The sequence below is a fragment of the Phallusia mammillata genome, chromosome 3, assembly GCF_965637545.1.
Source record: "Phallusia mammillata chromosome 3, kaPhaMamm4.hap1.1, whole genome shotgun sequence".
Taxonomy (NCBI): Eukaryota; Metazoa; Chordata; class Ascidiacea; order Phlebobranchia; family Ascidiidae; genus Phallusia; species Phallusia mammillata.
In genome coordinates, this window is record NC_137254.1 from 5544908 (window position 1) to 5566566 (window position 21659).

Here is a 21659-nt window from a genome sequence, read left to right on the forward strand (position 1 = left end):
ATCTACTTCACAGGTTATACACCCTGAGCTGAAGTGTCTGTTTACAAACCACATAAATTTAGGTAAATTTCGTTCCTTAGGTCTCAAAATTGCTCCCTTGGGATGAACCACTCTGCTATTGATATTTATTTTGCAAGCAATTACATCAAACCATAAGAAGTGATTAATAGATGCGCTAATAAGTTCGGCAAAACAGTGAAAGAGTACGATTGGTTGATCATAGCTAAATGGTACATCGCAAAAACCAGCGGTTCCCAAACTGGAGTCGTAGTCCTATAGGGGTCCGTGAAGCAATTTTGCGTGGACCACGAAAAGGTTGAAGTACTTCTATAATCTAATTTGGTGTCAGTTTGTGCCACTGAATAAGTTCAAATCAAAGTAAAATTGAAGATTGACTGTCTCCATGGCTAAGCAATAGCATTTGTTGCATGACAACTTAAAAAAAAATACAATTGTTACAATCGTAATGTTTTTTGTCTTGTCGGCAAGGATGGCAGTACGGTACGGTACGATGGGACGGTACGGTACGGTACGCAGCAAATTTCATCAAAAAGTACGGTATGTAGGTACGGTACGCAAAGAAAACTGAGGTACGGGTACGGTAAGTGGTACGGTACATCACTAGAGCGTACCACCGTACCAAAAGCGTACCGTACCACCGTACTGGTACGCATATTAAATGTTGATTAAACGGTTATTTTTGAATCGTTACCATTTGCAGATAATATTAAAATTGTCTGAAACTTGAATTTAAGTTGTTAAAACATGATTTCATCAAAGTGCCCTGTATCAAAATAGTGCTCAAAAAAGTTTATGACGTCACTGCCTAATAATGTGTGCTTACTATGCAAAAGGTGGGTTAAACGCACAGGCGCCGAGTGGGCAATGGAGGGGTGGGTTTGTAAAGTACGGTGGCGGCCACCGTGGAAATTTTGATTTGTTTGTAGCGGTATAGTACGAAACATCGTAAAATCTGAAGAAATTTGGGAACTCTTAAACAAGCATGCAAGCGTAAAAGCACCAAAACGCGTGGAAACTGCAACGTGTTTTGGTTAGAGCTTTGTCTATGACGTCAAAGAAATTGTTGACAGTGAATGTATGGCCATTATTATGTACAATGCGATTGTACTGTAATGAATGGTTAGTTTAGACTTAAGGTGATACAAGAGCAACAATTTGATGAAACATTTTCTTAACGTTGCTAAACGAATAAAACGTTAAAGCAAATTGTTTCAACTGAATATTTTTTTAAAGAAATGTTTTTTTTAAAGAATTTAACGAATGTTACATTCTATTGAAAGTTTCTTGGGCTTTGAGGTGGGTTCGTGTGGTTGCACGCATTAGTGACGTGACAAAAAGTGACGTCATAATTACGTCCGCCACCTTGCATTTTTATAAAACTCGGCGCCTATGGTTACACGTACCGTAGACGTATTATTAAAACGCGCACATGACAAGAACAGAGATCAACTCGGCATTTGTAACTGATTCTCCAGTTTGTTGAAAATGCTAGCTAGTGTTGTAGTCTCTTCCGCCCCAAGATTTTAAGAAACATGCTGTTGAAAATTACACACTGTCACTGCACGAGCCCATCGTAGAAAACGGATCAACCTTTCATTTCGAATAAGCTGGTTGTAATGGGACAGCTTGTTTAGAGTTCAGACAACTCTTCTTTACGTGCATGTCATATTGTCATAAAATGTATCCAACTTAATCCCGATTGGTTTATTTGAAGGTACGGTACGCAAATTTTCGTACCGTACCTTGAGTACGGTACGGTGGTACGGTGCGCTTTTATTTTTGACATTTGGTACGGTACGGTGGTACGGTACGCTCTACGTAACGAGGTACGTGGTACGGTCAACGCAATACGTACCGTACCGTACTGCCATCCTTGCTTGTCGGTGATATCATAAACTGTCTTTGGACTATAGCTATGTGTAATTTTGCACTAGTTAAAAGTCTTCAATCAACTTTCGTTTTTATACAAATTCAGGCTTAATGACCGCGAGCCCTCGATATAATGGCATATGACCGTTTTGAAAAAATGATGAAAAAGCACTGGAAAAGAACACACCACAAACAAACAAATATAACCACAACAAAATTTTGTTTAAACTACGGTAAACTGGTAAAAAAACATTATTCAGTTTCTATACAGTTTATCCAGTCTCCCAATGGGACCAAAAAATTGCATGTTACATAGGTGTGTTGTGAGGACTTACTACTTCGCCATTCTGGCGACAAAACGCCAAAAAACGAGCCTCTTTTTACAGTCACATTAAGGTCATATGAACTGGTCCTTAATCCAACACAAACAACTCCCTTTTTGGTGGTCTGGACCACCATGCGTTAAAGGGGCATCAAACAGTCGTTTATATTTCAATACAAACAGCAATTGGTTCCGACCCAGTGCTTCAACTAGTTCGTCACTGGTTTGAGAAACTGTAACTTATACAGGACACGTCCTGGTGCTGTAAAACGACAATTTCCGATAAGTGGACAGCGTTGGAAATTAGTGGTTTTTGCGGTTAAATTTAAGCAAGTTGGGACTTTTTCGCAACGTTGGTGGTCCGTTTTAGTAAACTGTAAAAGCTAATGTGACTGCTATGCTTCCAAATTCGATTTTACAGCTTTAACATCAAACATAGCAACATATTTTAATTTTAGCGTTGCTTTTTGTGGCGAAAGACATAACCGACAAAGGGCTGGTAAAAAGTATTTACAACTAATCTTATAATGCGTCTATACTATTAACGGTAAAGGTGTAAAACGTGCTCTATTTCCATTGGTAGTTGTGATAACACCAGTATATTTCGTCCATTGCTTGAATATGAAACGAAAAACAATGAATCCAATTCCGTGAAACTTAAGCTTGAACATGATAAAAAATCCAAAAAATGAGTCTTTCAGAATTAAAGAATCAACATTTTTCCCACTGCTATTCGCGTCATAATTCGTTACTTTACTAACGGCGGCCAATGTGTCCACAGAGCCTCAATAAAAAGGTCTAGCACACATACGTCTACTTGACCTGCATAACTAAAGCTGTGTATCGTTTGATAAAAAAAGTCCTTTCAAGTCAGTCAAATTTTGAATTCATCACTACATTGCCGCATAATAGATATATTGTGTTAAACGTAACCGCATAAATTTATATTTCTAAACAGTTATGCACCCTCAATACAGTTCATAAAGCTTAATATTTTTAGCTATAATATTCGCATGAAGCCTTGTGGTGAGCCTATTGCTTTAAACATATGTAATTCTGTAACTCTGTTTAACAAGCGCGTGTTTAACAAGCTTTGGAATGTTGTACTATGTATAAAAGTTGCAACGGCACAGTGCAAACCAAAACTGTTTAGTCATCCTTTAAAAAGTGACGTTGGCTGACTTAGCACTGTTGCTATAACATCAGCTTATTGCATTGTAAGCAAATGACAAATATACACATATTAACACAAAACTTTTAAAACCATAAAACAGTTGGTAAACGAAATTTTGAATAATATTTACAGATTAGGGTTTTAAGTATTTTCACCGCACACATGAACGGTACAAAGTGTACATATGCATTTCTTGGACAAAGTATTCTTGAATTTGCTTAAGCGGTGCAAAAAAGTCGCATGAAAAATGGAAAGCAAAAGGGTAAATCTGTTTAAAAATGTCCAACAGCCAAAAAGACAGAAATAACCAACAACAACAACAACTTATGCAAATATTTGTGTCAATTGTGACATTGGTTTTGCTCTGTTTGTAGATTAGATTAGGACGTTGGATTAAGACAAAGCATAATCTGTTTGTTCCAGGTGTCCATTGTCTTCGCTGTTTTGTCTTTCTACTAATTACATGATAACGTCTAATCACATTGGTTGGTTCGATAGTTACGATTTTTAATCGCCCTTGAGTAGCATCTCATATAGTTGGCGACACGAATCGATGTGAAATATGGGTTATATAGTGTAAAGTGACTTTTTAGGGAAGCACAAAAGAGTCTGAGAGGTTCTTGTGTGACAATTACTCTAATTGCAACTGTTTTAACAAATTGTTGTGGTTAATATTGCTAAAAAGTCATTATAAAAACGTGAGGTAATAGTGACGTCATACAATGACGGGCAAAAATTTAAATAAACTATAATGCTTGTTGAGAAATAACCATTCCTATTGTATAAGTCGAAAAATGTTAAAACGCTGCGCTAGACCTTTGAATATTCTACAAACTAAAATGTTATTTATACAGACTGTAACGCTTTTACAAGAAGTGAAACAAATCTATAAACGTTTATTGTTCTTGACGATTCATCTTTTACAAATTTGTGTATAGGCCACCAATAATGTGTAAGTTAGTTGTGTTACAAACTAAGTTAGTTGTGTTACATTTAAAACAGGCAATTTAATTTCGCTAAGATTGACTCATTGTTGCAAAGGGCCTATTTTGTTTTTCTTGCGGTATGTGAACTAACCAAAAACAAAACAAGTTAAGTTTTCAGCAAATTACTTTCTCGCAATTGTTTTGATCTTAATTAACAACATTTTAACAAATTTGTCGTTTAACTGATGAAATGCTAAAAAAAATACTAGTCGTTTTTTTCAAGAACTTGTATGTTTGCTGACGTTTCGCCCACCAGAACGGTAGGGCTTCTTTAGAGCAATTAATGATATATTGCGAGCACTCAAGCGAAAATGCATATTTGTGGAGATAAATTTTTTTTTTTTTTTAATTTCCGTTTTTCTTATTGAAAACTAATTAAACTACAAACAAATGTACTTTTCCACTAACTTTGCGTAGGAGTCTCCACACATCATAATGATGAGACAATTGTTAGTCAGACAACGAACAGAAGTTGGTCAATGGTTCACTGGACAACCCATAACAATAGGGCAGCGCCAATTGAAGCGTTCACTGGACATTAGAACACTTGTGCCAAAGGGCCGTCTCTTCGTTGTTGTAGCGCAGTTCAGCGAGAGGTCAATGGTTTTTGTTAGCAGTGTGGAATGTTCTTCATTTCGTCGCCGCTTATACAAACTGAACCGGTCGTAGGGAAACGAATTCGGCTGAAGAATTTTGTGTGACCACCACTTGTGGATTGTGAATATTGGACTGGTTTTGATAATTTTACCCATTTTGAAAAACTTAGTTCTCAGGAATGTTTAAATTAATAATCTTTGGGTAATAAATTTATTTGACTAATAAAACCCACTTGAAAAAAATTTTGACTACGACCTTGAGAATATTCAAATCACTTTCCTACCTACAAATTTTTAAATAGTAAACAATTAAAAAAATACAGCGACTTTTTATTTTTTGTCAATTTTTGGTTAATAATTTTTTAATCAGTATTTTATTGATCAATAACTTTACAATTTGGCTGATTAACTTTAACGTAAATAGAAATACCCAACAAGTGTGATTCTTTTTGACCGAAATACACGTGCAAATTGCTTAGACATGTCACATTTCCAAAAACATATTTTTTAACATTTAGTCTAATTTTGTTGATGTAAATTTTGCAATTGACAAAATTGACTAATTGTTTTAATTATTTCACATACTTCTTACTCATGATTAATATTTATTCGTTTCAAACCTGATAAAAACATATTTGCTTCTTGTCGAAAAAAATGATAGAATGAAATAATTTGAAGATAGTGTCGATTTTTTATGTGGAAAAAACTTGCACCAAAACTCTTCAAAATGCGAAACTTACAAAAAAACGAAAATTTTTCACAAAATTTTAAAACAAAAGTTCTCACACTAAGATTTCCGGCCGGCGACGTAAAGGGCATTGTTACGTCACAGCGGGGAGGAAAGTGACGACATATAGCACGGGGTCAGCGACAGGTGAAACATTTTTTACGGTTGACTGCAGACAAGCGACGATAGACTGACGTCGAAAACTTTTGATGACAATTGTTTGTTGGAAAAGCGACGTGAAATTTCAGCGTGTTTAAAAACCTAAAATAGGTCGGATTTTATTCATTTTTTGACATGGTTTGAAAATGCAACAACTGAATTTAATGTTATAACAGCAATATTTGACAAATTTGTTGTTCAACTGGTGTGATGCTAAACAAAATACAAGTTTTTCAAGAACTTGTAATTTTACAAGCGTTTCGCCCACCAGAACGGTAGAGCTTCTTCAGAGCAATTTATGAAATACTGCGATCACATAATCGAAATTTGTTAAATATGCAACCTGGTGGACGAAGCGCTTGTTCAGTATTTGACATGAGCAACAGGTCCGAACTAGAAAAAAATGGTGATGAAAGTTCATATAGCGACACAATCGTACTAAAACCATCACCAACTCGGGAAGAACTGCACAACGTTGGAATGTTATAAAGCGTAAAACCGTGGAGGGCACAATTGGTGGATAGTGGCAAACGCGCTACAGCTACAACGTATTATAAGCCGTTATGTTACTTGGTTCCAAATGAACGTAACTCAGTTTGCTTGAAAAAGAAAACAAATCGTACGATTTTTAATCAATTTCAATGATTTTTAAATTTGCTTAGAAGTGTTTTTGATAGGAAATGATTTTATAATTTCTTTATTGTTTTGCCACAAACTTTTGCACACTCATTTTAAAACCATCATGCAGAATTTTATAAAACGAAAAAATGAAAGTTTATAATAAATTAATGTTGTGCCTTGAACTAATATGTCGCACAGCATAATTAAAACGTTTTAGCTTCACATTCTCCAAATAGAATACTACATTTGTGTATGTCGATTCCGATCTACCCTAATGGGTGTTGTGTTGTACACACTGGCAGAAAGAGGTAGCGCTCTTTTGTGTCTATTCAACGAGAAGCCAGCGCTACCAGAATTTGAGAGAAGAGACGGACGAAACACAAACGCTCTGAACTTTTCACCCCGATATCGCGGGGGTAACAAGTGACCTCCCTGTGCGCGCGGCGTCCAGTTTGTTTTGGAGCGCCACGCCGCCGCCGCACAAAGAGAAACAAAGGCCCCGGGCGACGAGAGAAGGAAAGAAAGAAAGGCCTGCGAAAGAAGGAGAGAAAAAAGAAAAAGGCGAACGGGTGAAAAACTAAAATGCCACTTGAAATGGATTCCGCTATTCAGCAGTCAGGATAATGAAACACAAAATGTTCCATTTAGATTGAGAATCTGACAACGTGGTGTTTTTGTCCACAATAAAAGTAGGATCTAGTTATCTTTATGATAAGGTATGAATTAATAGTTAATATTGCAGCTAAGGAGAGAGTTACATTCAATTAGAGCTACTGTTTATTCAGTTCTGTTGACATTGCATAGTAATTGATTTCGTAGCAATGAATTCGTATGAAAAGAGTCACTCAGTTGGAAATGGGAAACGTTACACAATTCAAACGACAAAACATGAACCAATTGGAAAAATGTCGAACCTAAAATGAACAATTTTGTAGCTATACACCGTGGTTAGTATTGGAAGGCTTTTTGTCAATAGTTTATGCGTTTAAAACGTTATAGTTATGTTTTCCTTAAATATAGATATTGCTAACATGAGGTTGCAGCATTATAATGGGTCAATGGCAACTTAAAAGTGTACAAAATAACCACGTGGTATATTGCACACCATAACAAATTTAGGTATAACGCCAAGTTTCATTTTGATATTCGTAGAATATATTATGTCGTAACTTATCACAAATGTGTTACAATTTGCTAAATTAATATTGTTAACATAAGGTGATTTGCAGATGCATGTTAGAGTAGCGACAAGGTATTGTTAATCTACTGTTGTTTAGAAGCAAATCATTAAATGTTTTTGCATGAATTCTTAAAAAGGTAAAAGTCACCGTAAAAGTTTTAGTCAAAATTGCGTTTAAGTATTACGAAAGATGCAGAAATATTTTTTCCGTGTTTTATAAGAAACTGTGAATGTGGTCATACACTGCTCACAAGACATTTTTCGGCGGCCATATTGTTTACGTATAACCCTAAAGGCATTTGAAACAGGAGCCACTTCGCACTGGCGGGTCTGTTTGCTTGACAGATTTAAGCGTGATTGTAGCAAGTGAAAATTATTTATGATAAAGAAAATATTGAAATCTCCCCATACAATAAAAATGTGATAATTATTAACATTTGCACATAAGTGTATTGTCTTAAACGTTGAAAGCAGTTATTTTTTTTCCCTTAAACTCATTTTATGCGCTTGTATGCTACAGTTAGAACGTCAGTGCCTTTAGAGAATAAACGTTTTCATGTCACAAAGGTAAATGTAATATCTTTAAAATGATTTAACAATTTTAATTCGTTAACGGTAACTTTGCTGATGATAGTTAGTTAAGCATATTTTAATATACCCCAAATTTGTATAACAAACAATCATATGCTACTATGAAATACGTAATTTGCCCTAAACACTAAAATGATTATATTTTTGGCAACTATTTTAACAATCTTTTGTGACTACACTGTCGTTACAAGTTTTTCAACCAAAAAAAGTGGAAAAAGCTATTTAATACCGTTCGTGTCTGATTACTGCATAAATATTCGTCGTTTTCTATAGATCGAATACAGAACACGTAACAGAAAACAATAGAATAATGAAAAGAAACTTGCAATTCATCACTATAGCTTTATTCTTGCAATAATGTATGCGTATTATGTCTTTTACAAGGTACAGTAAACTAGCGATAAGCACTGTCTATTTGAAACTTTTTACTGCGGAAAAGCATTGAAAGAGTGGACAACAACGCATTAGGTCAAAAAATTGAGCGCTTTGTTGTCGCATTTCCTGAATCTGGAGACGAAAGGAAAGGTTTGTATTTAAATGTAGTAGACCAATGCAATTTTTTTTTGCAAAAATACCATAAACATTCCGAAGATGTTTTGTCACAAAACCAGCAATATGATATCATAATGTGGAAATTCGTATACTCATGACGTCAAGGAGTTTGAGTAGCTCAAGACATATGCAATATAGGATAATATTTATTAAAAAAATGGAAGTTTATAAACTACCTAAGCCACCAATTTTGGACTTTCACCATATTGCGATACCAACTACGGTCATTTTTTACCGCCATTTTTTAATTTAAGCTTGACATTTAGATCAGGTATTTAATAATGCAGGACTAAGCGACTTACTATTTCATCTGCTATACTTTAACTTTTCAAAACCATTTTAAAAAACAGGGCAATACACATTTTGTATGGTCAAATCGACAAAAATACGCTTCCGCCAAAACAATCTAAACAAAGTGCAATGAGCCATCATGGTCTTGTAATAAATTAAAAGTGGTCTATCATAGGTAATTGGTTTCTTAACATGGCAAAATGTGCTACTAAACTTGTATACGGTTGTTGCAACGTTGAATATTGGGTTGTATTCTCACGAGAAGCAAACACGCCAGTATATTTGTATAAAACACGACGTTTTGACAGCAACTTGGGTCATTCTTAAATGAATGAATGTAAAACCAAGTTGCAAGTTGTTGTCGAAACGTCATATTTATACAAATATTCTGGTTTGTTTGTTTCTCGTGAAAACCGTGAATTGTGTACCTAAGTGTTGTATTCTTCTATTCAAGTCCGTATTAAATTTTACTAAGTGCCAAAAAAACTTCTCTTTTTTCACAGAAAACTTTTCCATTGGATTTCAACCCAGCCATGAACTCCTATATGGAATATCCCATTCATAACCCCGAAAATAATCTCTACTCCAATCGAATGCACCGCCATCTACCTCCCTCGCCTGAGATTGACCCAGCGGTGGGGTCAGCCCCTAGCTGCTACAGCGCATGCGCACTAGACGAAGCCCCCCAACACACGCGCAATGACGTCAGAATTAACCCAGACCCCATTCAAACGACCCACGATTCCAGCCCTACCAGTACATCCCCCGAAAATTCCCCTATAACCCCCAATGGACTTCAGATTTTAGACCCAGTGTATGGGCATCCCACCACTACAAACTATAATCCAGGTTTTGGGTACCCAGGTCCAAATCAATATTATGGGGCTATCCACGGGGCAGCACCAAACCCCAATGCTTCTATGTACCCCATTGCCCCACATTACCCCAATGTAGAAGCGTATAGCAACTCCAAAGCGTTATACGGGGGTAACTATCACCCTGGGAACGTTTATGCCTCATACAATTCCTGTTTGATTTCGGGAAATGGAAATGATTGTGCACAAATGGGATCTGGCGAAACGATGTCAGTCTGCGGAGTTCACGACCGCAATTCCCCGCCGAATATCAATTTCAGCTCGGCATCAGAACAACAGCAAGGAACCACCGATTCCGCCAATACATACGACTGGATGAAGATCAAACGAAACCCACCGAAAAATGGTAAATATTAATCTTTTAAATCTTTTTAAAACTTTTCTGAGGTGAAATGCATTGACGGAAGTGGTCGACGCCATTTTGTTTTTGCGTTGTAATTTTAACAATTTGAAAATTAGTTTACAGAACTAAATTTGCTGCCTATTTAACTTTCAACCTAATTATCCCAATATACCTGCAAAGTAAACATTTAAACGTTAGTGAACCAATCCATTTTTTCAAAAAGGGTTAGACGTTTTTATCAGTCAATTGTACATTGGCTATTTAAAATTTGCAATTTTACTTTAAACTATCCTCTCAATATAATGCGGATGCCAAACGTACCTATTTTCTGAAATAGAATTTAATAATGAGGAAAAAATAGTCATGTTCAAACTTCAACCAATGCGAGTATTGGAAAAAATATGGAAAATTCAAAATTTTCAAAAGGAAAAAAAAATTTTCAAAACAAACACACTTTTCAAAAGGCTAAAAGCGATATACTTTACGTTGTTTGTCAATTTCGAAACGTCACAAAAATAATGCTGTACGGACCAAGAATGTTTTTAAGCGTATACTAAATTCACACTTTAAAAATATGTACAATACAGTTTAACTTAACTTAATGGCTTTTAGTATTACCACCGACAGCGACAAAAACATCGTACAAAAAGACATTTTGTTTGCCATTATAAATGTGTGAAGGGTGTCTGCATTCGGTAACCGTTATCAAGATCGTGAAAAAGCGCAATTTGAAAGCCGTCTCCGATTTGGCTGCAAAACGGTCAATAACCTATGCGACCCCCCGAACGGTGGTATCACCTTGCTCTACTCCGATTTAACGATAACAACGCCACACACTGAGGCTGTCATCTGCTATCATCCATCAAACAACAAATTGAAATTGGATGCAATTCGGAGAAAATGCGTTTGAAAGTTGATTTTATGTCGGTCCTGTTTGATGGGCTCACTGCACCCTAAATGTAAATTCAGCTGTTTTATGACGTATTGTGATGTCATATTCATTGTGCAGACTATTCGGTTCAATGCAAGTTTAATATGCTATAATATTTGATGGATTGTTTTTTAGCGACATTGTAAAATTGTAATAACGAACATTTTAAGTCGGGTCTTAATAGGCTACGCGAAGCTCGTTTGGAACCATTCTAGGGTGCAAAGCCGCACATGTAACAAGCGCTATACTAATAACTGTACGAAGCTCTTTAGAAAAAGGATTTATTGTCACAAAAACATGTAATGAGCGCTACGTTTGGCTGCACCAAGCTCGTTAATAAACCGCTTTTGGTGTGCAAAGTTTTACACGTAACAAGTACTATGGTTGACTGAACGAAACTCGTTAGCAAACCGCTTTTAGCATGCAAAGTCATGCATGTGACATATACTACAGTTGATTGCCTGAAGCTCGTTAAGAAACCCGCTTTAAGCATGTTAAGTTGTACATGCAACAAGCGCCTATAGTTAACTTCACGAAGGTAGTTAAGAAACCCGCTTTGAGCGTACAAAGTCGTGCATGTGACAAACACTACAGTTGATTGCACGAAGCTCGTTAAGAAACCGGCTTGAGGTGTGCAAATTTATGCATGTAGCAAGCACTGTGGTTGCTCATAGCGTACAAAGCATTGCATAGAACAAGTGCTAAAGTTGACTACGCGAAGCTGGTTTGGAAACCCGCTTTAAGCGTGCAAATTCATGCATGTAATCACTCTAAATTTCCCAACACGTTAAAGTCACACGGTCCCTTTAAAGTTTACGACCTACATGACACAAAGGGAGGCTATCGAATTTCACACGAACGCTGTGCGTGCCGGTTAATTGTGCGAATTACAAAACACATTACGAGTTTATCGATTTTATAACCGAACAGATGAACCATTTGCTTCTCTGATCGAGTACTGAGATGTAAAAGGTCTGAAATATTGACCTAAATCCGTTCTTGGGCTCGCCATAAAGTCCGAATTTGGGCCTAAAGTTATAGTTACTGAAGTGAAATTTCTACAAAAACTTATATTAGTGTGCTGTAAAGTCTGAATCAAGTCCGTTTTATTTGAACTTAAGCCCAAAATCGACCTGACTTACAACTCTGACCAAATATAGTGGTTTGGAGGTCATATTAAGATGATTTATTGCATTCTTTTTTACTCAAGCTGAAGGCTAAAGCCTGTAACCATAAAGAAAACGTTTTTTTAAATGGTTCAAATTTCGATTTGTCGAATTCATTTTTATAAATTTAAAAATTTGCCTAGTTTAATAGAAACTAACAAAGGAATTGTATTCGAAGTTACTTTAAAACATATTAGAAACAAAAAACGATTAAATTTTCATTAAATGTCTCACAAACTTCGCTTTGATTGGGTTCGTTACTTTCCATCTGTCTTAGGTCACGGAACATTACGTAACATGACGTCACGATGTCTTAGGTCAGCGCGCGGTCACGAGTTTACGCTTGGGTGCGCATGTCATTCGCGTGAATCATAAAGTCAAGTGACATATGTCTAAGTCTGAAAATATTTTTTGATGTTTTTATGGGTCCCCTTCCCTGAAGAGGACACATATTGTTTTTGTCCGTATTTTTTCTAATGCTGGTTTGTAACGCTCGTTTGGTAAAGAAAGAGTGCTTCAAATTTATTTGAATTTACACAGATGTTTATTATTTATCCATACTTGATGCGAAGTTCGACCCCGAAAGTCCCAAGGGTTCACCCACAGGCCCCCAAAACATATTTTTTTAAAACGGATGTACTGACTAAGGTACATGATCAAGTAGCTTTATGCTTTGTTGTTTGGTGCAATGAAAGGTATTCTAAATAATTTTCTACTTTTAAAATGGATTTACCATTTTCACCTCTTAAACCCTGAAGTATTCGTTTCTGGCTAACGATAAATTAGAGAAGCCCAAAAATATTTGAAAAAAATGAAAAGTACGAAAGTTTAGAGACTTTTTTATTTTTTTAATCTAATATTTCGCCATGAACTTTTAGCCTAATGTCACTGCACTGGCTTTTGCCACTATGACGCAACAAGAAGCCCGTCACTAATTGACTTTGTTGCGTAACAATATAAACAAGGCACCACGACGCGTGTTTTAGAAATGACGCCTCTCAACTTTTGACCTCTCATAAATCTGAGACCGACTCGTAATTAGTTAGACTTGCTTTTCCGACTATGACGTAACTTTTGGCACCTGTCCAGGCGATATTGTGACGCGTTGATTCAATTTCTGATTTGTTTACGTTTATATAACTGCCAAGCTACTAAATTGGACAAGCTTTTTATGCAGTCAACAATGGCGCTAGTTGCAGTGCACTTTTGCTGATCAAAGCGGGCTTTTTAACGAGTTTGTTGAAGTCAATTATAGCACTTGTTACATGCAAATCTTTTCAAGTTTAAAGAGTGTTTCCTAACGAGCTTTGTGCAAATATAGCACTTGCGACATGCACGACTTTGCACGCCAACACCGTGTTTTCTAACGAGCTTCGTGCAGTCAACTGTAGCACATATCACATGCACGAATTTGCATGTTTAAAACGCATATACAGGCACAATTTTGGAAGCTTAATGCAGGTTTCATTACGATCTTCGTGCTATTAGTAAAGTATTTTCACATAATAGAGATTTTATATTTGAAAGTAAAGTTTTAAATAACCCGTACTTTTTCAAAAAATAGAAATATAATACAGAAGAATAATTGAAACAAATTCCGGTTTTAAAATAAATTTTACATCCTTCAATTCAAAGTTATGCAATAAGACCAGAGCAGACGATTTTGCCTGAGGCAGTCTATTGCAAAGGTCACGAACTCCTCTGTCCTTTCGCTGACCGTTCGGAAGGCGCGAATCATCAAGCGTTATGACCGAACCATTGTCCAAATGTCCAGGGCCCATTGTTACGCCACACTCTGGCTTCGCGCGCCTCTTGTGCTGCAGTCAAGCGAGAAAATTGACAAAAAACCGTAAAAAATCGGCGGTTTTCGGCGTTTAGGCAAAGCAAACAACAACTGGGCTTCCAACAATGTCTGTTATCTTGTTGATTGATCACAGACCATCGTTCTATGTCGACAAAAACGGCTTCTGTTTGTCCTTGTGCAGGGACAACTTTTCATGCTTCAGACACGTTTCAAACTATTTTAATGATTAACTGTATACCTGGATTTACAAGGTTTTACTAAAGAGCTTTGTGTGGTTAACCATAACGTTGGTGACATAAACGCTTGTGCATGTTCACACTTCGTTTCTTGAAAGTCATAGCGCTTGTTATATACACCAATTTTCATGCTTAATGTGGGTTTCGTAACGAACTTCATGCAGTTACTCATAGCGTTTGTAACATTAGCGGTTTTGCATTCTCGAAGTGGGTTTCCTAACAAGCTTCGTACAGTCAACCATAGCGCTTGTTACATGCACAGATTTTCCTGGCCAGTTTCGTGGGGTTAATCATAGCGCTTGTTACATGCACAACTTTGTACACTTAAAGCGGGTTTCTTAACTAGCTTCGTGCAGTCAGCCATAGTGCTTGTTAAAGGCATATGTTTGTATGCAAATTGGTTTACAATTTTCGTGCAATCAACCATAGAATTTTGTACATCCACAAATCTATCTGCATGCTTTAAAGAACCGTGTATATTTTAACATAGTACCCGAGTTTATTGAAATGCAGTTGCACAAAACTTAAAAAACCTCGTTGTAGGTACTTGTGTAGCGAAATGAGTAAAAACTGCACGTAGATTTATTTGTAATTAAAGCGATCAATTCTTGAATGAGAAAAAGCTAATGTCTAATTTAAATTCTAATTGGTATAGGCTATTACCACATGATGGTAATTTGCTGGCGTGTTTAACGTAACTTAGAGTAAAATCAAATAAAATGACAATTAAATGACAAATAAAGTGATTTTGTTACTATGCATTTGCAAAAGAATCACTTATAAGTTTATAAAAAGTTTGACCTCATACTAAGTGAATGAAGCAACTTATAACAAACACCTCTATCTTTACATTCATTTTATGGCGGACAAAAAATTGTGAAAACCATTATCAGAGGCAGCCCTTGTTGGTTGAAAACAAACATTAAAACGTGTTTAAACCACCTAACGCCAGCGTCAGCCTTACAGGATTTCCAAAAAACTATTAATGAAAGGGCACACCAACTAAACCCTCAAAAACAAACTGTTTAAATACCTGCCCTAAGTAAACTATAGGACAGCTCCGTCGTAAATCAAATGACTCGCTCAGTCAATGCCTCCTTCTGTTCTTAGACTTTGATTAATTTGTTTCTCCGTTATGCTGGGGTCCGTTGCCCCCTGTTGGGTCCCTCTTGGGGTCATGTTTACCCACTTGACAGGCCCCGGGACGCGTTAGACAAACAAGGAAGATCACTACGGGCTGTAATGGACGCTCTTCTTCCGTTTAGATCACCCTTGTGCCAGTATTTAATGTTTACACATTTAAACGAAGATTTTTTAATGGCATATTTTAAGAGGCAATTTTCTATGTCAATATATAGTTTTCGTTTAGATATAAACTATAAATTACAACTGAAAATTAATCATTACTTTTTTTATTATCCAACATTGTCAATTTATTTTCCACAATTTAATTGATTTCATCAACTTATGGGTTACATGACCTTTAACACCACACAGCGGGAATCGTTTTTTTTTTAAGTAAATGATTTTAATAATAGCATATTCCATCACGTTTATTGACAAGCTTTTCCATAACACCAGCCGTACACCGCACGGCAAAAGTCAAATATTACATAAAAATATCGATAACAAATAACATTAATACCAACCCCTTGCGTATTGTGCGCAAATAATTGGCATTATGACGCCAATACTACGATAGTGTTACGTCATAATGTGCGTTTTCCCCAAGGAGTGATTGGTTCGCGTGTCTGGGTGTTTAATTGCGTTGGAAAAATTGATGAACGAGTTTGAACGACCCCTTAGAGATTTTGAAATTAACGCATTTATATTATATTGTTTAAAGCCTAATACTGCGTAGGCCTATATCGCACGTTTGGCCAGATTTCTAATTCCTAATGTTTTAATACATTGCTTTTGGTGGTAATTACAATTTTTCCAAGGCAACGTAGCTTAAATATATCTTTTTTTGACTTAAATTAACATTTCTTCTAAACTTCATAAGATTATGCTACAAATTGTGAAGACCATTTTTTTGCATGAACATTTTAAATTCTATAAGCAAAAAATCGTCCAGAATAAAAGCAACAGTACTTGTTCTTTAAATATTTGCTTTTACTTTGGTCAAATACTTTAATTTGAAAATTTCATTCTAAAGGAAAGTTTGTTTCTAAATTATTGGTAAATAAACGAACCAAATTTAAAATTAACTTCGCACACAAAAATACATGTGATAATAAACTATCTTTTGCATGTATAATAAAGCATCTTTTGTTTTGCTAATAGCGCGTAACTTGCAAAAAATTTAAAACTATCGATAATGTTGCACATTTCATCCCCTTTGTATTATTACTATTTTTGAATTTAAAAATGTTCTTTTTTACTTGCAGTATATTATACGCAAAACAAAATGGCGGATTTTTCTGGTTACGGGAACCAACTAGGAAACGGCAGGACGAATTTTACAACAAAACAGCTGACCGAGCTGGAAAAAGAATTCCATTACAATAAATATTTGACAAGAGCTAGAAGGGTCGAAATAGCTGCAGCTCTCCATTTAAATGAAACACAGGTATTTATACGTTTGTATTGAATTTTGAAACCTATGGTAAATGTACATTTTTAAGGTTAAAACGTTTGTTATTTTAATCCACACTAAAATCGTTTGGATTTAGTATATGTGGAAAAAATTAGAAACTTACTTTTAATTTACAAAAATTCAGCATTCGTCACACTTTAAAATTATTTTTTAAACCCTTTAACCGCTGAATTATTTTGCTCAAAACTTTTTGACATGGTTGTACTTTATAACGTTTCAGGAAAAATCAGTCAAATATAGCCCATAACTTTCTTTGCAAAATTTGGTAAAATTTGATTTGGGTATTTTATTGTTATGAATAAATCAAGTGTTATTTTCGCTACGTTCAAAAGCAAAATCACAAATTTTTATTTGACCAACGGGCACCAGTGTGCCTCATAGGTGAAAACTAAAAATCTAACAGCTAGACGCATACGCCTACTTGGTCTGCAAAATACGATCCTCTATCTTTTAGGACGAAAAAGTTTATTCAAAACAGTTGCGAAAGTCAGATGCCCAGTCAATGAAAGAAAGTTGTTTTTAATGTACAGCCGTTAAACAAGTTTCTGAAAATTTTGCATCAAGAACTAAGTTTTTTATTCAATAAGTTAGTTTTATAGAATTTGTAGTTTTCATATTCCACCCCAACCCTAATATCCCAAACCGTCAGAATTTTTGAAGATATACCGTTTTGAATAAGTGTTAATGCTCTTTGCGCAACCTATCGAAATTTAATTAGCCAAATGTTAGTCTGTCGTGTGATATGGTGTTTATAGATTCCTTTTTTTTTTCAGGTCAAAATTTGGTTTCAAAACCGACGAATGAAACAGAAAAAAAGAGACAAAGAAGCCGAAAAACAAATGCAAACCTTAAAAGGCTTTGACAAGCTTGGAAAATCATCCGGAAATATTTCAAATTTTCCTGGGGAAACAACATGTGACAATAACAACACAAATGCCGACAAAAATACTTCAAATTTGACATCATTATCAGTGAAATCCGAAATCAATAACAATACGTGATTTTTAGTTTTGGTTTCTCACTAGAATCTGACAAATCAAAAACCATTTTTGTCATGCGATTACACTGGCCAAAGTTTTTGACATTTTAAGTCACTTTTTGATTTGTTTTTTGTGTTTCCATTTTTTTGTTCCAATAAAATAGGCTTAAACATTACACACGCCATTTTAGTTTATTGTCTTTTATTTGCTTAAACAAGGAACTAACATAAAGCTGAAAATGGCAATTTTGCAAAATACTAATCTCTCATCCAGTTTCTCAGGATTGTTTGTGACGTCACAATATACGTAAAGACCTACCTCTCATCCTTTTACCTCGATGTGAAATCCACTAAATAACAATTGCTCAAAACATTACACGTTCATTATCGTCAATTTCGCCTATTGCATAAAGCTGCTGTCTTTTGGTTGGTACATTACCTTACTTTTGTGGTAAACGCACCTATTTCTTTTTTCTCCAACGTGTTTTATTTCCAAGTGCAAAAGATGTTGTCCAGGGAATTTTTATTTGTTGTATTATATTATCTGTGCTTGTTCAAAATCGAAAACATGAAGCGTTATGAAAACTTTGATTTTTCATTTAGTTAAATTAAGTTGAGTTTATTTCACTCAACAACGCACAACAGAAAAAAGACGACACAATGCTACAGATAAATGCAATTAGGCTGTGACAAAAAAAGCGGAACCAAATCCGAGACAAACGTGGTTGTATCTTAGGCATTGTCAAGAAAGCTAAACATTGACCAGAAAATGTTCAAGAAACTCATGAATAAACTATTTACCCGGCAAATAGATAAGATGACAGATGTTCCTAAAAGTGACATGCAAAGTTTACCATAACGAATAATGATGTACATACAAAAGTCAAGCAACAAACAAAAAAACATGTGAAATCATGTATAATTACCGACATTGAATGAAATAAGTTTTTTTCTGTTCTCTCTTTTGCTGCAGATTATACCCAAGTGCCCCATCTAGCGGAAGGTGTATTAACAAAAGTATTTAAAAATGTAATGGCTATCTTAATTTTCCTAAATGCTTCTAATATCAAATACGAGCGTTCAAAATAGCAAAAGTAAAACAGTTTTAACTCTTTGGGGAATAGATTTCAGTGTTAAAATTATTTCCCTATAATGCTGAAACTAAAGGTATGGAATTTGGAATTAAAGGCCTAATCAAATCGTAGGAAATATTTTGGAATTTTTTTTGCCAAGGATAATTTGATTATGTGGTACACGAGTGTTACAATGAGAGCATTCAGAACTAAGGAAATAGTTCTAGGTTTTTTAAGAAAACAGATTTAGTCTAGATTAAGTTCAAAGAAAGATTTTTTGATCCATTTGTCAAATGAACCACAAAGGACTGTGCATGTATGGAAGCTTTTTTTTGCATTCACAAATTAAACGTAACAAAATGTGAAGAACATTTACCTTTCACGGAAAAGCATCAAATACACATTAAATGTAAATACATGATAAGTACGCCGCGTCTAATCAGCTCCTATGGCGGCAAGACACACACCGTATTGGCTACTGTAGCCATTTAAAGGACTGTTGAAAGTAACAGGCTGAAAAGTCATAACCTGTTCGATGCCACAACTGGGCATAAACCACAGAGGAAACTGGTTTACCATGACTAAGCAACTGCTTGGCAGTCAAGTACAATCTCCTGTCACCAACTGCACTAATGAGACTTTATAGGTCGAAACAGTGTACACTGTCTGCATCTTATTTACTTTCCATTTTGGCCAAAAATATTCCCTGGGTGTTAAAATACAAAAACAGCAGTCCACTAAAACCATTTTTACATATTCACACGAGCGTGTGCACGATAAACACCACAGCAATGATAACATACATTATGACAGGAAAATTACAGACTTGGTGGTGCCAGGTAAGACCAAACAGAAGGTTGCATTTTCATTCAACAATCTCAATCACTCTGTCGCTTTCGTTCCCTGCACCAATATTATATCTCACAGCCACATCCGATGACCGATACGTGGATGCCAGTAGAGACGATAATTTCTTCCCCAGCCATTTCTTCGCTTTAGTAAGTTGATCCTCTATTGTCCTTGAGTAAAGCAAGGGATTAAGAGCGCTGTTGATTGGAAGCAACAGGCAAGCGCTCAACACGTAAGCATCTGGTGGCATCTTGATTCCTCCAATACTCAAATATCCCATGACACAAATTGGAATCCAGCAACAGAAGTCGGTCAAAATCAACCTCGAGATTCTCTTTTGCATCTTTGAGCTGATATCAGTGCTTCTTGATCCTTTCATGTGGTTGCTCTGTTTGTAGATGAGAACATATGCAACCACCATGTAGATGAACATAAGAAAGTTGATTGTGATGAGGAAAGTTGAATATTCCCAAGCAAATTCACTGGTTGTGGCAAACAAACGTGGCATACAGACGCTTGTTTCTCCGTAATATCCAAACTCCCCTTTGATTGGGTTGCGAGGAAATGTCTTTATAATAACTTGTTTCACATGAGTCCAGCTCTCTAGTTTCCCATTGGCAATTCTTTCTGCAAAGAGTGACATATTTTCTCTTGAAACGAAATCATTTCCGAAAATATTGTTTGGAAACCAAACATCAGTTGTAAAATAATCTGAAGTGGTTTGGAGTAAAGGAACAATTGCCAAAACAACAGCGGAAATCCAGCAAAATACTTCAGCAATTAAAATTCGACAAACGCCTTCATTTTGAATCAGAAATGGTTTAAAGATTGACACAAGTCGAAAAGTAGTCATAGCTGTCATAGTAAAGGCCGATGCCTCAGAAGAGATTACTGCAAGAGCCCCAAGTCCTGAACACAAACTACCTGATCTCCATTCCCTATCAAACATACAATAAGAGCCAGAAAATTGAGTTCCTTGCACTATAATTACAAGCAGAAAAACACCCATGAGGAAATCTGAACAACAGAGGTTTAGAATAAAAACACAAGTGTTAATGAAAACGTTTTCGTTTCTGTCTACATTCCATAGGCTGTGAGTAGTTGCAATAAACACAAACAAGTTTCCTCCTAAGGCTAACACACCTGTTATCCAGAAAATTGCCCGGTATATCGGATTGGCAATCATTTCGTTGACATCTGCAAAGGCGTCTCCAGCTAAGTTCACACATTCATCACTTCCGTCTGAACAATCCAGAATTCCATTCTGCACCAGCTTCCATTCAACCGACAAAGGTTGTTTATTTGTGCAATAAAATCTTTCCTTTTCACAACGGCATCTGCTTTCATCAGATTCATTGTCACAATCGATAATTCCGTCACAAACAGTATTTTTGTTAATAGAAATCCTATCTTCATTTTTGCAGTAAAAACGAGTTTTGTTGCAAAGTTTTGGAAATTCATCTGAGCCGTCGTCACAATCGACTTTTCCGTCGCAAACTTGAGTAAATTTTATGTTAATTCTATTGTATGAGTAACAATAGAACATGTCTGGACAGTTTACTTCACCTGTTGACCATAGGGCGTCCTCAACTATTCCATCGCAGATTGAGTTTGATAAAATTTCTGCCTCAATGCCAATATCTAATAAAAACTTAACTTTATGTCTTAACAGTTCGTTGTCGATCTTTGCACATTTGAATATTTCGTCAAGTCCA

At 35.8% G+C, this 21659-nt stretch overlaps 1 protein-coding gene across 1 annotated transcript; it reads left to right on the forward strand.

Annotated features, from left to right (window-relative positions):
• The first annotated feature begins 8602 nt into the window (after nt 1-8602).
• Nucleotides 8603-18607, forward strand: LOC145218556 (uncharacterized). The gene is made up of 4 exons (XM_080085973.1): nt 8603-8771; nt 9593-10310; nt 16835-17016; nt 17817-18607. Exons 2-4 carry the CDS (start codon nt 9623-9625, stop codon nt 18042-18044), a joined length of 1098 nt encoding a protein of 365 aa, XP_079942099.1. The 5' UTR covers nt 8603-8771; nt 9593-9622; the 3' UTR covers nt 18045-18607.
• The last annotated feature ends 3052 nt before the right edge of the window (nt 18608-21659 follow it).